The following is a 17,436-nucleotide window of genomic DNA, read 5'->3' as shown; positions in this document are numbered from 1 at the left end:
AACTCAAACAAAACATGCTTGCTGTTGTGTTCTCCATGCCTATCTCATTCCTTTTTATTTTGTAACATGAATGGTCATGGCCAAAATCATCATCAGTAGGAAAAGCTGTAAAACTTCTGAAAGTAAAGTTAAAAGTTAATGTTTATTCCTACCTTCACATTTTCCAAACCTGTCCTGTGGTCTGGGTTGGAGTGTTTGCCAGGGGAATTTTGGCCCAAAGCCCTATGTTTGACACCCCTGCTCTACTCTAGCTGATTTAGGCCCTGTCATGTGCCCATAACACTCTTTGCCCTGTTACTACCACTGCTATTATTGTTGTTGTTATCGTTATTATCGTCATCATCATTTTTACTAACACCAAAACGGATCAAACTTTAATTTTCGTTTAACAAAGTTTAGCACAACAGCTGGAAAATTACTGGTATATTCTGGTTACGTCACGGCAATGTCTTTTTTTTTTTTTTTTTTTACCGTAACATGTCTTTTTTCCCCCTCTTGTTTCACTTGCTGTGTAACATGATTCCAAATATGGCTGATTATATTTTTGACAATAGAGAGATCATAACAGCGTTGGGTACGTTGTTGTCTGTACATGTTTTTTTATTTATTCATACTGTTTAACAAATATATATATCTCATTAATGATAAAATATGAAGAATTCCTGCTAATTACGGTAATGCGCGGAAATGACGTCGGATCCGTAGCTGTATAAGGACGTGGTTAGTTCCGGTGAAAAGTGGTTTTCGCTGCTTTAAGGCAATCGATTTTAGAGAAGGATAAATCATGTTATAACTAACTGCTGTATAAATTTTAAGATTAGATGAATTCATTTATTGATACCATGAGAACTTTTCCCCTCTGGGGGTTCTGCGCTGTAAGGCCTTCTCTCGCTGTCGGGCTCACCATTGACTGAAGACACAATGCAGGCCTAGCTAGCATTTAAGGTTAACTAGCGGAAGCTAATCGGATTGGCAGCAGACTGCAGTGGGATTTAAACCTCGGACGAAGCCTGTTTCCAAGCTGTCCTAACATCAAATCCGGTATGTTCCAAGTCACTCTACATTCACCATCTGTTCTGGGCAACTTGAGAATGATTTGACCCCGCTTGCTTGGATGAGATGTTTTTTAAGCACCATATTGTAAAAAAAGTGGCTGCGTTAGCATGTTAGCATTAGCGAGTTAAGTATCGTTGCCTTGTTGATTTGATCTTAAGTCTCTTACTTTAGCAGGAAAAACAACTACCAGAAATATGAAGGATTTTAGTTTTTTAGTAGCGATATGGAGATGTGTCATCAGTGGCTTGAACACAGCAGTTGTCTATAAACTTCGGTCGTGAATGGTAAACTGTAGCTAAAGAATTTGGTTGAGCCGATCCGTCGAAGATCTCCACCCTCCACCCTTAGCAGGGCAGTTCGAGGGGTTTTTGTTGTAACAAAGGGTCGACTGAAAAACGAGTGAGGGGTCAGTCAGATTTTTTTAGGAGGTAAATGCAGCATTGAAAACTAGCTTCAGAACACGGGGACGAGTCGTGCAGGTTATTAATCGAGATTGCAGTATAGGTGGGTCTGTGTAAGAGCCTGACAATAGGTTTGTGTTAAATACAGGTTTTCGTTTGCAAGACCAGTAGCTTAATTTAACCGACAAACACTTCTGATATCAAAGAGCAGATCACTACTGCCGGGCGGTGTGTTTGTCATGTTCTCCGTGTTGTCTCTGCCTGTTAACGCCGTTATGAAACTTTTCCGTAAGCACGTCCGTCCTTTAATGTTGTCACTATGCTTGCTTGCTGTTTCGTTTCTTTTGTCGGTTTACCTAAACCAGCTTACTGACTTGCACAGAAACACACACACAGCTCGCAGTTATTTACAGTGAAATTCACTCTCAAGTTCCAGGTAGCGTTGCCTACAGTTAGATGAGCAACACGCATGACTATATAAACTTAAATTAACACAAGCGTGTTCACTTTTTTCCCTCTCCACTAAGAAGTAGATCGTGGACATTATTTAAAAGCAGATCTGAAGCTATTTTATCGGATAATTTAGGCTTAAATCTTTCAAATAATATTTATTTTATAGAAGAAACATTATTTTTTTATGGAAAGTTTTTAATTGAACAGAATAACTTAAATCAGAATACCTTATTAATCCCTGAGGAAATTATGTGGTTACCGTTGCTCCAAGAAAATAAGAACAGTAACAGACTGAAATAAATTATATAAGATACAACTTACAAATAAAAGATACAAGAAATTAAAAAGTAATTTATTTTATTATGTGGAATGGCTCTAATGTATACAAATAGGTCAGTTATAAAAATTGGGCCACTCAGAATATACATTTGGCCATTGCTACTGCTTTTACAGGTCCATTCATAAAAGTAAAAAATGGAAAAAAACAGATTTTTTAAAAAAAAAAATCTTTTGGCTTATTCCCTTAAAAGTAAATGAAAATCAGAATTTGCTAAATTTAACTAAAGGTTTCACCACTAGGGCGCAGTGTTTTACCAGAAAGTTTTAATGTAGTTGTCCCCATATTAATAACAGTATTTGCCCTAAGTGGTGCAGTAGATTTGTTATAGGGCTTTTTCTCTCTCTCCTTTTTTAAAATCACTGGTTTGTTGTTGTTTTTTCACTTAAGATTTTTGTTTTTATTTTTATTTCTGGTGAGTAGCAGTAGATCCCCCAATTTTAATTACTTTATCAGACAAGTTCCCACCCCCTGCTTCAACATGACTTTTACCAGGTGCATTTTACCACTCTGTTAGTGGGGTTTTTTGTGCATCATATTTTAGTTATTGGGAAGTCTTCCATCAGCTCATTGTGGTGACAGTTCTACTGGCAGAAGCGAGGCCTGTAATCTTGGAGGAGCTACTGAGGAAACAATGGGTGTTTCAGAGCGGTCGCTGTTCTAGCGATCGCTTGTCATAACTGATTAAGATAGTGATTGGAGCTTGATGTGCTTCGTGGAGCATTGCAGCAACAAAGTGACACACTCGTGCTTCCTGGACCACTGTCGGTTGGTATCAGACTTCAGGATGTTTCGAGTCGATGGTGACATTAACCTGAGCTGCAGGAAGAAATATAGAGAGATGGAAAAGTTGTATGATTACGCACCCTTTACTCCAGGATAGTATTTCTGTGGCCTGAATATTGAACTGGCAGCTGCAAAATCCATCTATATTACTTGCTGAAGGAATTCATCATTGCTGTTGCTGTCTGAATCCAGTTTCGGTCAACATACTTTCCGGATTCTTCAATCAGCTGGAACAGGTCACGTAAATGGCTGTGCTTATTGAATGGATCCTGACTACCCTCTTCACCTCTTACTGGACATGCAGCTGAGCACTTCTGGCTCCATTCCCAGAATGACAGATACAAAAAAACCACCTCATACAGTAATAGCTGCTTTCATTTTAGTGTTTGTTTGTTTTTTTGTTTGTTAGCTTGCTTTGTTTTTGTTGTTTTCTTTGCAAAACATCAAATATAAGTTGTTTTTCATATGTTCTGGATGCTGTAACACAAATTTTCCCAACTGTTCAGAATTTTTTTTTACTTTTATATCCGATATAATTTTCTTTTTTAAACTCTATTTTATTATTTTTAAACTGTCACATGATCATGCCAGTGACATAATTTAAGGACTGCTGTGTAGATATTCCAGTCACAAAAACATCAAAAGTTTAGTCTGACCACATTGAGAATAGTACAAAGTACAGCACATGTATATTTTATTTTAGTAACTTCTGTAAGTGTATTAGATATAATGCTAAATTTTATTGTGCATCTGTAAAATCTTTTGCATAGCGTTCTCAGGTTGTTTGCACGTGCATCCTTGGAGTCTTGTAGCTGGGGCCTTTCTCTGGCGTTTGTTTTCCCACTGTTCAGTCATGTGGTTTTTTTTGGGCTACTGCCAACTGTATTTGCACAGAAGTAGCAAGAGCTGCTGCCTACACTTGCATGGGTATTTTCTTTATGCCACACATTTGGCATTATAGCAAATTAATAACAAACATTATTAAGATTGCATTACACTTAACATATCCATGAATCCACTAACATTCCAGTAAATGTCATCATCAGGCAGTAAGCGTGAGGGTCTGCGCAGTTGTTGCAACCCCGTGTCCAAAGTACATGGTACAACCGGTCTGTAAGCTACTCTTATTTGTGCTGTCCGTCACCCAACTAAGAAGAAGAACAAAGTTGTGGCGTACAGAAGGTTAAAGTGGGAGAGTTAAAAACCAAAAGTTTTCATTGCTGCCGCCACCTGTACCACTCAGATGTTTACTATTTTTGTTTTTTCTTTCTAAATTCCCTTTCTTTACAAGGGGAATGACTCTTTCTGGGTGCTTAAGGAACTGATTGCTGTATTGTTAGCTCCAATATGCATCCTTTCACATTTGCCTCTTGAGCTACATTTCCTCTTCTTTCCACACTGGGCTCTTGCAGTCTGGGACTCCATATTGACTCACTACACCACCATGTGATTCAAACTGGCATTACAGAAGACTTATTGTTCAGTTCACTTGGAATCTCAAAAACCCATTAGACACCCCCCGCCCTTTGTTTTTGTTTGATGATTTACCACTTTCCAAAAGAATATGATTTTAATCATGGGTGCCCCTCATGCCTCAATAGGTATGCTTGGATTTGGAAATGCAGCTACCCCTTGCGCAAGATCCTGCCTAGTTGTAAAGCTAAATAAGTGTTTCATGCAGTTTTCATTCATCAGGCATACTTCCTGAAATTGCTTAATATGCAGGCATATAGATATGGGTTGAATTTGATCAAACTGTGAGGTGTCGACTTATATTTAATATGCAGCCTGATGCACTGCACCATCTCACTGCACCTAATAAACTTGCAACAAAACAGAACTGTGCAAAATTCTTGAGGCATCTCTCATTTCTTTGTGGGTTTTGGTGTTTTGTTTTTCTTTGTTTGTTTTTTGTTAAGCAATAGTTCTACAGGCTTGCTGAATGTCTTTCAGAGTTCTCCCTTGAAAATTGGCTTTTTCCAGCCATAAAAGGATGATGGGACATTGTCATAATGCTGCTAGACAGCATAGGCACAAGTTTGTGAATGTGATGACTCGAGAACATGGCGGTGTAGGATTTTAAATTCATGCCATAGGTGAGTTTACTGAAAATCTCAGACGAGTTTGAATCTTGGTGACATTGACTTCAAGGTTAAGGTCAGAGGTAAATCTTTTCCTGACTTGTGAATGTGGTAACTCAAGAAGTCGTATTGACAGACCAAAACAAAGGGTAGTGAACATCCAGAGAACAACTTTGAATGTCCTTCAAGATGCCTGGAGAACTATCCCTGAAGGCTACTTAAAATGGCAAGAAGCTTGGCTAAGAGTTCAGGCTGTGCTGAGGAATAAATGTGGTCCTTCCAAATACTGACTTCTTTTAGTTTTATATGCTTTATTTCTATTTATGTTTGTACATGCTTCATTAAATTACTGCATCTATTTCCATTTTGGTACCAAAATATAAAGAAATGAGGTTTGGCTGGAGAAATTTACACAGTACAATAATGTATCACAGTTATTCTAAGACACACAACTGTATTTGTTTGGGTTGTTTTGTTTTGTTTGGTAGGCCATGTGGCTAACACTCTTCAATTTCTTTACAGCTATGAGTTCCCAGCAGCTGCAGGTGTTCTCCCCTCCGTCAATCTCCTCCAGTGCCTTTTGCCGCGTCAAGAAGCTCAAGGTGGAAAGCAACGTCTGGGACGTGTCCACCACTGAGGCTTACGGATCCATAGCGGGCCAGTCTGCATACACATTCACCCCAGCCATGGCTGTGCCACCATTTGCGCCATCTCTGGTCTTCCCCCCTACAGCGCCCGGCTCCAGGGGTCAAGTGGTGGTGCGAGCAGCTGATAGCACCGGCAGTCTTCCTCGTGGATCCAGTCGACGCGTCACTGAGCAGGCTACATCCTCCTCTTATGCTCACGAGACGTCCTCTGAAACTAGGGGGCACAGGCATGGGCAGAAGAGAAAGATGGAGGCGGCCAGCGACTGTAGCGGAAGCGGATGTGGAAGCGTCCAGATATTAGAAGAGCTCTCAGCTCCTGCGGCAACTTACTCCACGCGTACAGGCGGCGGTGGAGGCGGGGGCACAGGCCAGTCCATACCTCACTCTGCTCCAACCACCAAGAGCAGCAGCTCCAATGGTGAAGGGGATTATCAGCTTGTTCAGCATGAGATCCTCTGCTCCGTGTCCAGCGGCTATGAAGTGCTGGAGTTCCTGGGGAGGGGCACATTTGGACAAGTGGCTAAGTGCTGGAAGAGGGGAACCAATGAGATTGTAGCAATCAAAATTCTGAAAAACCACCCTTCATATGCTCGGCAGGGCCAAATTGAGGTAAGTAAACAGGATTTTGTTCGATGTACCAGTTTCTTCTAAAAGTTTACGTTACATACACAAATTGCTGTTCACTACACTTGCATTCCCTTCATAGGGGTGTACTAGCGTTTGTCTTTCTCATCATATTTAGTTGGGGGTTTTTTTTCCTTTCCTAATAGGTGGGCATTCTGAACCGGCTAAGTGCAGAGAACGCAGATGAGTACAACTTTGTGCGTTCGTACGAATGCTTCCAACACAAGGGTCACACCTGCTTGGTTTTTGAGATGCTTGAACAGAACTTGTACGACTTTCTCAAGCAGAGCAAGTTCAGCCCACTTCCCCTACGGCACATCCGCCCCATTTTGCAGCAGGTTGGCAAACTGAATGCAGAAAAAAAGTTGATTCTTCTTTTTTCACCCAGACTAACTCTCATGTGTTCATGTCTTTAGGTGGCTACAGCACTAATGAAACTGAAGAGCCTGGGTTTAATTCATGCAGACTTGAAGCCTGAAAACATCATGTTGGTGGACCCCATTAGACAGCCCTACAGGGTGAAGGTCATCGACTTCGGCTCTGCAAGTCATGTGTCCAAAGCAGTGTGCTCAACCTACTTACAGTCCCGTTACTACAGGCAAGTGGAGCGTTTAAGTGCCTTTTAGTTTGCAGTGTTATGCGTAAGAGTTGTGTTAATGTGACTCAGTTGTGTAGCCCAGTTCTGTCCCCACATTAATGTGTAAATCTCATCTTTCTTGTTTAGAGCTCCAGAGATCATTTTGGGGCTGCCCTTCTGTGAGGCCATTGACATGTGGTCTCTAGGGTGTGTGATTGCTGAGCTGTTTCTGGGTTGGCCTTTGTACCCTGGAGCCTCTGAGTATGACCAGGTCAGTCATGTTCATGGTCCCAAGGACTTACAAGTTAGCAAAAACAGTGCTCAAAGAAAGACTAGGAAAGTCTTCCTTTCGAATAAAGGTCACATTTTTCTTCAAGTAAGCATGACTACATGAATGTGCCACCACCCTGCTTTGTAAGAGAATGGTATTTAGTTTTTCTCACATCAGATTGAGTGTTTTTGGCAAATTATAATTGACCTATTAACCAAAATGCCATGCCGCTCTAAATCCAGGTATACGCATTTAATAAGTCAGTTATAGTACTCTTAACTACACAGTACTTGAAACATCGCAGTTGTGCAGTGATTGCTTTATCTCTATATTTTCTTCTGTGTCCAGATCCGTTACATTTCCCAGACTCAAGGCCTGCCTGCTGAGTATCTTCTGAGTGCCGGCACAAAGACTAGCCGCTTCTTCAATCGAGGCCCTGACTCTAGCTACCCGCTCTGGAGGCTTAAGGTTAATATTACGAGTATCTTCTTGAATAAGCTGTAAAGAGACTTGATGCTCGTTTTGATTTGGTTCCTTTATTTTGGTTGTCCCCATTCAACTGATTTAATGTTTGTAAATGGTAGTGTTATGAAACATAAATGGATATTGTGCTTCTTTTTTTAGACCCCGTCAGAACATGAAATGGAGATGGGCATCAAATCTAAGGAGGCTAGAAAGTACATCTTTAACTGTCTGGATGACATGATGCAGGTATATCCAAATAAGTGCATAACCCAGGAAATGGCTTTAAATATGGCATGTAGTGATTGCCTGACTAGGTTTTTCCTTTTTCGTCCTTCCCTTCTTGTCATTAACCTACCAGGTCAACCTTTCCTCTCACTTGGAGGGAACTGACATGTTGGCTGAGAAAGCTGACAGGAGAGAGTTTATAGACCTCCTGAAGCGAATGCTTCGTCTGGATGCTGACAAAAGGATCACACCTACAAAAACTCTGGGTCACCCCTTTGTCACGATGAGCCACCTCATGGACTATCCCCATAGCTCCCAGTAAGTGTGTGTAGCAGGATGAAGAGTTATTGGTCTATTTAAATGCATTTGCTGATGCAATGGTATTAATTCCTCTTCAGTGTGAAGTCGTGCTTCCAGAATATGGAGATCTGCAAGCGCCGGAGCTCTTATGAAAGCAGCAAATCCCTCTACTCGACCAATGCAGTCCCCAGTGCTGCAGCGGGCAACCTCACCGTGACCTTCAGTAGCCAACTAAACCAGCATAACCAGGTATGATGCTAAATTTTTACTCTTCTGTCAACCTGTAGTCTTTGCTGGTATTAATGGGGTTTGTTGTTTTAACAGGTGCCTTCTGCAGCGGGTGCGGTGCCTTTGCTGAACTACCAGCCAGCTTTGTACCAGCAGGCGACCATCAACATTCCCGGGCTGACTCAACAGAGTGTCCCGATCCCAACGCGTCCTGCTGGGCTGTGTAGCCAGACGGAACCCTTCCAGCAGACACTCATCGTCTGTCCACCCTCCACTATCCAAGGTAAGTCATAAAGTTGATTACAAACATTCACTTTGATTTCAGTATTAAAGGTATGAATCCTCTGTGCTGGTTTGTGTCAGGCTTTCTGTACCAACAAAGTCTTGTTTTTGTTTTTTTACCATCTACTACAATATTTGTAGATGTTGTAGTAGATGGTAGATCCTTTTAATCCTTTAATAATTGAGATGTTTGTCATCGTTTGTTTTCTAGGGCTGCAGTCATCCAGTAAGAGTTCCAGTTTCCCTGTGAGGGTGGAGAACTCTGTACCGATAGTACCTCAGAACCAGTCTACTCAGTCCTTGCAGATACAGCCAAGTATGCTGACACAGGTAAGAGTTTGGAAGGTCCAGCGTTTGAAGGAATTCTTGAGTTTTGTGTTGTTTTTTTAATTTATGAATTTTCTATCAAGAGACACAGCATCTTGTTTTTTGGTTTTTTTTTTTAACCTTTTCTGTTCCCTAGTTATTTTTGGGTGAGTTTGATTGTGGATTTACAGTGGGTGATGTTATGACTGTTTAAAAAAAAAAAAAAAAAAAGCGTTGTGTGTGACTGTTTGCAACCTTTACCTGAGAACTTTTCCGCTTTTAGACGTGCCACAGGCAGAAAGAAGTGCCGCGGCTTTGACTGATTTGTTCACTTTTCACCGTTTTATTTGTAATTCTATGCTTCTGTGCCGTGAATGGATTCAGTCTTTATTGTGACCATTCGAGTGACAGCTGTGCATTCTGAATGGGTCCAACACTGAACATAGATGGAGGTTATATTCACATTTCCTGGAAGAAGAGATGAGGTTAAGTTGTAACTGGGGTCTGGTGTATTTGGGTTTTCTTTATTATCTGATGTAACTTAAACGTACATAAATACACCTTTTTTTCTTTCTTTTTTTCTGAATAATCTGTCATTCAATAATTTCAGCTCAGGGGTTACTGTAAAAAATCTGGAAACACCCCTCTGTTACTTGCACCAGTTTGTGGAGCACAGATGCCTTGTTTTGCTCCTTTGTGGATATACTGAGTGCATCTAAAAATTCTCCCTGCTTTTGTTGGTCTTACTGCCAGGAGGAAGGCAGATCGGGTTCTTCAAAGGAATTTAGGGCATAAGATGTTAGCTACTTAAATGCGAGTGTTGAAATAAGTCGAGGGCCTGGGCTTTACTGTATTCTGTTTGTTTTTCTTTTTCTGTTGACTGTGTGTCTCCACTTGAATTTGCTTTAAGAGCTGACTGGATCACCACTTTTGGCCAGGCCTCTTATTCCCAGTCTTTTTATGTGGGAGAAAGGCCACATGTGTAGTGAGACTCATCTGGCTCCAAAAGCTGGTTAATTGCTGTTTGCTAAATTGAGGAATAATTGCTGCACTCTGCAGAGGCCAGGTCTCCAGATGGCCAGCGGTGCCAGTGTGCATCTCTTGTGCAGCTGGGTGTATCTGCTCTGCCTGTTTTTATTTTAAAAAAGAGAAAAATCTGTATCAGTCTTGAAGGGCGCTACTTTTCGTCATGACTTAACACTGCCCCTCCCTCCTCCAGGGTTCCTGCACACCCCTGATGGTGGCCACCCTGCACCCACCCCCAGCAGGCCTAGCCCCGCAGTATTCTCTGCCCCTTGGGCTGGGCACTGGGGTGGGTCGGCCTACCCTCCTGGAACACACAGCCACAGTGCTGGTAAAGCAACGATGACATACCCGAAGAAAGACATGCACATGCACACTCCCTCTACCACTAACAATGCCATCTCTCTCCTGCCCTGCTCTCCTTTTTTTTTTTTTTCTTTTTTTGTTTTCTTTGCAAGTGTTCCGCTCCCTCTCTGCCACGCGTTGTAAGGGGCCCATCTTTGTTTTACACATCGTATTTCAGCATCGTTCCTCTTCACATGTGGATTTGTCACCTTTCATAATTATGGTCGTTTGATGCAAATTTTTATAGGAAAATCAAACGTTTTTGTGTGTGTTCTGGCATCACATTTTATATTACTACTTTATTTTATAAACCCCCTCCACAGTGCAAAATTGACCAAATTTACACTGCGTTTTTACTCATGCTCGCCCCACACCATTCACACAGTTTCATTCCCCAGTCTTTCCCCATAGGTCTGCTGAGGGCATGGAGCGCATGTGTTGCTGAGTTGGTCTGCGCTTTGCTTGCAGCTTCTCTTGTCATGTCCTTCCTTGGTTTCAGCAGAGGGGGCTGCAGCAACAAAGTCTTCTAAACTGTCCTGACAGCCTGTCTGACTCTGACACATACTTTTTTCTTTTTTGTGTTTGTTTGGTTTTTGTTTCAGCCCCAGAACATGTGGCATGCCTTTTCCCAAGACATATCATCAGCAGACTGTTTAGCAGCAGGGAACTCAACTAATCTCTTAGTGTTTCTTCTTTAACAGGCACCATGGTTCTGTCTACTTGTCTTTATACCTGATCTGACATTTTACAGTGCTTCATTGTTTGTGCTTTGCATGATTATCATCTTGTGGATTTGTTGCAGGGCAATGTTATAATTAAGGAATGGCTTGGGAAAGGTTGCTCGCTTATCTAGCTTTGCGCTCTTGCCTGTAGAAGAGATTGGCCATTGGCTTGCCTCTTTGTATTCAGTCTTTGGAATTTATATGTCCGCATGGCTCAGTTTGTCTGGCCCATTCCAACAATCAGATAATTTGTTTTCATCCATACACAATTTGTCTTCCATATTACATGTACTCAAGTGTTGGTTGTTGTGTTTTTTGTTTTTTTTTGTTTGTTTTTTCTCAGCAGGCCTGGCCCACTGGTACCCAACAGATCCTCATACCATCATCATGGCAGCAGGTCCCAGGTGTAGCCATCCACGGCTCTGCCCATCAGTCAAATGTCACCGAATCACCTGTGGAAACGATTCCCTCAGATGCTGCCACGCAGCAGGGACACAGCTGGCGGTGGGTCAACCAACAACTGTTAAAGATGCATGTAGACTGATGGGCTTCTCAAATTTAAAGCTGAATCATTTTCAATGTTATTTCTTTCAGGTTAAATTAGAATAAAAATAATGAAATCGTTTAAATATTAAATAACTTTTTATCGCTTTTCATAACTAGTATCTGAAATGCTATGTTATTGTTATTTCATACGCAAACATTTTGGCCTCCAATTAACTCATTTCAGATAAGTTAATAAGATGCTACAAATCTTTTGGGGGTTTTGTTTAGTTGAGTAGCAACACTAGAACTGGTTAATTTCATATTACATGAGAAATACTGCATTGAAAGGTGAAGTAAAATGGCAAATATGAAGGCTAAACTAGTCTGACCTTTGACCTTATAGGAGCATTACCAAGACTCAGCAGGAGAGGAAGAAGGTGAAAGCCAGACGTGGAGAGAACAGAAACAGGTTGGTACAGCTCTGCTCTTCTTCCAGTTTAATTTTAAGAGTCCTCATTGGGGTTTAAGCTACCATACCGAGGGAGAGATGGCTAAAGGGCCTGTGACTGTGACAGGACACTTTTTATACCTGCACTGAGGGCACAGCATCCACTGCTGTATTCTGCTAAACGACACGTGTTGCCACTCAGACAAAAAGCCTTCTTATGGGAGTAAAAACTAGTTGAAACTAGAAGCAAAGAAAATGGCTTTATTTTTATTTAAAGTCTTCTTTGTGGTACCGCAGCTGATGGGTTGAACACACAGTCAATGGTTGGTGATGGTGGTGTTTTTCTTTCCCGTAGGGGTGTATCTACTGCATCAGTGGTCAGTAGTGGCGTGACTCCACCCAGCTCCAGCGCAGCCTTGTCACAGCCGATCGTGATCTCGGACACGCCGAGCCCAGCGGTCAGCATCATTACGATTCACAGTGACACAGACACGGAGGATGAGCATAAGTTCCACCCTGCTAGGTGAGAACAGGATGCTCTTCTGCACTGAACAGTGGTGTGGTGTTTCTTTCTCAGATCACTTTCATTCCTAAGTTGAAATTTCGGAATGTCAAGGTAAATGAGAGAAATGCAAAGCAAGGCTTCTTTGAGCTCATAGACAGCACTGGGACCCAATTCATGTAGAATGAAAGCTGTTGACGTACTCGTTTGCCTGATATGACCCGGGAAATTACACTTACTTCCTCCACAGTCTTGAACTGAGCCAGCGCACCAACGTTATCAGCTGTGTGACCGTACACGACTCGGACTCCTCTACCGCCAGCCCCCTGACTCCTCTTCCACGCACTCTTAACCCAGCAAGCACTATGTCATCTCGCCAGGCCAAGTCCCTGGCAGTAGTGGCACCTTCAGTCAAAACACAGGCATCTGAGAGAGGAGCAGAGTCCCGAGGACGCTTGGAGACTGGTGAGTCACCCGTGTGCTGCTGTAGTTTTAGCAGTGTATTTAACTGAAGTGTGAAAGCATAATTAAGTATGTCTTACTGCTTTGAATTCTCAGTGAATTACATCAAGCCCAAGAGATCCTCTAACAGACAGCCGTGCAGTTCAGGGGAAAGTGTGGAGCGCCATGGACTGGTGCCAAGCCAGTCGCACCCTTTAAACCTCAGCCAGGTGAGGCTTGTTTTATCTTGTTGGTTTTACATTAAGTAATTAATGTGTGTTAATGGGACATTGTTTTGTGAGAATCCTTGTCCTTAACCACGCAACTAATCAACTACAGGAGGCTGGGCCCTTATTTTGATTGTAGCAATATGAGGAGAGTAAAGGTTATAGGTAAGCTACATCAGAGTGCACCATGTCATCATGTGATTGAGTGAAAAGGTCAGGAGCTGTCATAAGTTATGACATTAGCACCTTTTACCAGCAAAGGTATAAAACATTTTTTCCCAAGGATTGTTAATATCCTGTTATTAAAGGCCTACGTGTATTTACTGCCCTCTGCTGGGGGAAACGTGTATTGAAACTTTTTCGGTGAGGTTTGCATTTGTACCATATGCAGCGATTGGACAGCTGAACATCTAAAAGTATCTAATTTTAGCATTAGTTTTGCTTTATATGCACATTATGTCAAGCACCAGGAGTTTCCCCTCGTTTTTTTCCTCTTAAGGCTCCGGCTGTTATTTTTACAACACAATTAGTGCTGCAGCTGTTTTGTTTGTTTTTTTGTTTTTTAGTAATTGAATTATTCCATCAATTGAGTAATCAGAATTACTTTTGTAAATAAAAAATATTAAATTAATAATTAATTTTAGAAATTGTAACAATTTAAAAATAAAAATAATACAGTGTATAGATAGATTATCTATATATTTTTTGTTTTGTTCATTGTATTTACATGCCAAGTTAATCTTGTTTTCAGGCTTCTTGGAAGGCTTTCTTACATTAGAAGAGAGCAAAAGGGTTGTGACAGTATTCTATCTCCTGAGGTAGATTTAATGTGTTTTTATGTGTGTTTTGTGCATGCATTAGATTTTATATTAACGTAAATCTTAAAAATAATATTAGTAAAGTCAAATGTGCACTAGGGCACCCTATGCCCCCCTTTAGACCCACCCACTCAGACTATGTTAACAGGTCATCTGCACACACATGCGTTTATTTTAACTTCTGTAGCTGTTAAGATTTTTCACTGTGCAAAACAAAGTGCGGTAGATGGGAGCAAATCCAGAGTTTGCTTTTCTTCATGTTGGAGCAAGTTCAGTAGGTGGTTTGACAGTTGTGGCAGTTACGGTAACACTTTTTTTTATAATTGAGTTACTCGATGAATAATTGCAGCCCTTTTAATAAGCCCAAAGCTGTCTGCGGTGTAGGTAACATTCAAGCGCGCACCTTCATCTGTTATCTGGCAGTTATAGAACACAAAAAAAGGGAGGGGAAAAACAAGTGGGGGTTTGTTTGTTTGTTCCTCCCCGTTTGGCACAAAAAACTGACGATACCAAAGATGTAGATGCAGACTATAATCTTCTTGCATGTTGTACCCAGCGTCTGATTGAGTGTATGTATTTATTTTCAAAGGTTCACACAGTAGTTTCTTCATCTCAGGAGCGTTCGGGGCTCTCCCACAGCGACTCATCGTTACGTCGCCAGCAGACGTTCCACCAGGCCGTCTCAGCCTCTCACTACAGCTTCCCCGAGGTGGCAGCCCTGGCGTCCGGCTCGGCCGCTGCTGCAGCCCCCCCCAGCCTATATACCTACCCGGCCTCTACTGCCCTCTCCTCAGCCTCTCAGGCCACGGAGCAGCTGCTGGGCCGTGGTCACAGCACCCACGGACACTCCCCCTCCGCTTATGCAGCAACGTACACCTCATCCTCCTCCAGGAGAGACTCGGCCAGTCGCAAGGACTCGGTGAGCAGCCTGCTGCACGGCCTCCCTGCAGCCTACCAGCATCAGTTTGCCACTGGTTCTCCTTATGTTAGTGTGACGCCCCGAACCGAGGTTTACAGTGCCTACCAGCTAAGCCCTAGGCGCCTCGCGCAGTATCCATATTTGTAGGAAATCTCGCACAAAGAATTGGGGGGGGGGCACACTTCCCCATATGATATCACAAAGGGACATTTTAAACTGTAGAGTAACTGTTGGTCACTTATTGTTTGCTGCTTTGAACTACAAGACAGCGTTTCACCTCTAGCACATTTATATGCTCTTACGGACTCTTAGTGTTATTGAAATGATCCTCTGTATTATTTATCTTTTTTCCCCTTTTAAATTGTTTATGGTCCACATTTTATCCCCATTGCATCCTGATGTATTAATATGGTGTTGTTGAAACATATTTTACAGCTGTTTTATCTCGAGGTTATCTGTGAAGAGAGATTTTCCTCCTATCACAAGCTGCAACGAAACTTGAGGAGCTTCAAGACGCTGACTTGCCAGACTGATGAAGCTGACAGTTTTTAGTTTTATTTTAGTTTTTTTTTTTTTCTCTTGTTCCTTCCTGTGAACCTTATTATAAAGTTTTCACACTAATCCACTGAGGCCCTGTGTTTTTAGTGACATAATAATGACTGTACCTTACTTATGTTTGTTTACTCATATGTCTTCTGTTTATTAAATTAAGTTTTAATGTCTGTGCGAGGTAGGAAGAGCGAGGTCCACGAAGATGTGGATTAAAAGAAGAGATACGGTGAAAACTGATGGATACGTGTTAATTTAAGTGCACATGTGATAGTCTGTTAATGTAGTGACAGTGTTTTTTAGCCAGGATTGATTGTCCTTATGCAATAGAATCTCTTTAAAAACAACAACAAAAAAAACCTACAATAACTGAGTGCTGAATGTATTTATGAAATTCAGAGTGGATGCCCAGTCTGAGAAATGATGTGAAAAACTGTTTTTAAATTGTAAGAGCGGGGAAATCAAATGTCCTTGAAATAAATATTTTTTAAAAAAAAACCTCACATGGGCTGGGGAGAGGGGGGGAAGATGAAACACACAAATTTCACCCCAAATTCCCACGCCTCTCCATAACAAAGGAGATTTTCCTTTTTTCTCCCTGTGACGCTCTGAAAATGCTTGCTAGGAAGTTGTAACAAACTTGCACACTGTGCTACACAAGGACTGACTGATTAAATGTATGCAAACTGTCTCAGTTTAGCGTTCTCATGAATTATCCCGTGTCTCAAAGAGAGATCTTTATACTGCTATGTCTCGCCCAGAGGTGCAGCTGTCCTTTACATGTACAGCTTACTTTGTCTCAGAAAGGTTTTCTATACTAAAGTTTGGAGAACAGCAGTCACTGTGTTTTTGAATTTTTAAAGGAGGTGAATCTTTGGTTTCTTTGGATTATCAGCTTTTTTTTTTCCCCCAAAGTAATTCCTTTCCCCTTGTTTGCATCAGTTTTGTGTTGTAACGTCTGTGTTTAATCCTAACATAGTATAGTAAAGAGGCTGTTAGATCTAATTCAGGGACAAAGGTTTCAGCTAAGTAATCCAATTTCATTGTTTTCCAATAAAATAACCTCAAATTCACAGCGACTCGTTTCCTCATTCATTCCCTTTTTTTTTTCTTTTTTTTCTCTCTAAGATAACTCTTTATTGTCATTGCGCAGTCATACATAGTACAATGAAATTGGAAAACTGTCCTACGTCAGCACTACATATAATATGACACACACTATATTAACTTAGTAATAAAAAAAAGAATAAGTATATTTGTATTGCACATTAGTCATTATTGCACCTTGTTATAAATATAAATATTATTATTGTTTTTACTGTTGTTACCTCCCCCCCAAAAAAAGTCCAGGGAGGTAGCCAATCAGGTCAGCTGTTTGCATTGATTAGGGCTGTTGCCCTGTTGTAAAAGCTGTCCTTGAGTCTATTTGGAACCTCAGCAGCTTAAGCACCCGGTGTCCTGGGTGTGTACCGTCCCGTAGGATGCTGCGTGCCCTCTTGAGACAGCGAGTGCTGTACAGGTCCTTCAAGGAGGGAAGTCAATGTCCAAGGATTTTTTTGGGTCATATTGATGACCCTCTGGAGTGCCTTTCTGTGTGCTGTGGTGCAGCTGGAGAACCACACACCGATGCAATATGTCAGCACACTTTCAATGGAGCAGCGGTAGAAGACGGTCAGCAGCTCCTTCTTCAGGTCCATTCTTCTGAGGATTCTCAGAAAGTGGAGACGCTGCTGGGCCTTCATTAAAACCGCAGAGGTGTTAGAGCGCCATTGGAGGTCTGTGTCTATGTGCACACCCAGGAACTTGAAGCTGGAGACCCTTTTAAAGCACTCCCCGTTGATGCTGACAGGCTGCAGCTCGGACTTCCTCCTTCTGAAGTCAACTACCAGTTCTTTTGTCTTGGTGGTATTGAGGTCC

The 17,436-nt window shown here is 41.7% G+C and overlaps 1 protein-coding gene across 3 annotated transcripts; it reads left to right on the top strand.

Moving 5' to 3' along the window:
* Positions 1-700: 700 nt before the first annotated feature.
* Positions 701-16,592, top strand: hipk1b (homeodomain interacting protein kinase 1b). Of its 3 annotated transcripts, XM_042219375.1 has the most exons (18): positions 701-1,041; positions 5,637-6,370; positions 6,532-6,723; positions 6,802-6,983; positions 7,110-7,233; positions 7,582-7,701; positions 7,858-7,944; positions 8,057-8,241; positions 8,322-8,472; positions 8,548-8,734; positions 8,945-9,063; positions 10,259-10,393; positions 11,473-11,633; positions 12,019-12,084; positions 12,419-12,586; positions 12,816-13,030; positions 13,124-13,236; positions 14,641-16,592. In XM_042219375.1, exons 2-18 carry the CDS (start codon positions 5,639-5,641, stop codon positions 15,115-15,117), a joined length of 3,414 nt encoding a protein of 1,137 aa, XP_042075309.1. In that variant the 5' UTR covers positions 701-1,041; positions 5,637-5,638; the 3' UTR covers positions 15,118-16,592. The 3 variants fall into 3 exon arrangements, with proteins under 3 accessions (XP_042075309.1, XP_042075311.1, XP_042075310.1); XM_042219377.1 differs by lacking the exon at positions 10,259-10,393 and having other exon boundaries at positions 11,476-11,633; XM_042219376.1 differs by lacking the exon at positions 10,259-10,393.
* The last annotated feature ends 844 nt before the right edge of the window (positions 16,593-17,436 follow it).

This window comes from Haplochromis burtoni, unplaced genomic scaffold (assembly GCF_018398535.1).
Source record: "Haplochromis burtoni strain Fernald_Lab_line unplaced genomic scaffold, NCSU_Asbu1 Contig_32, whole genome shotgun sequence".
Classification (NCBI taxonomy): Eukaryota; Metazoa; Chordata; class Actinopteri; order Cichliformes; family Cichlidae; genus Haplochromis; species Haplochromis burtoni.
The sequence above is the reverse complement of the archived record's forward strand: the minus strand, read 5'-3'. Positions and strand labels throughout refer to the sequence as shown.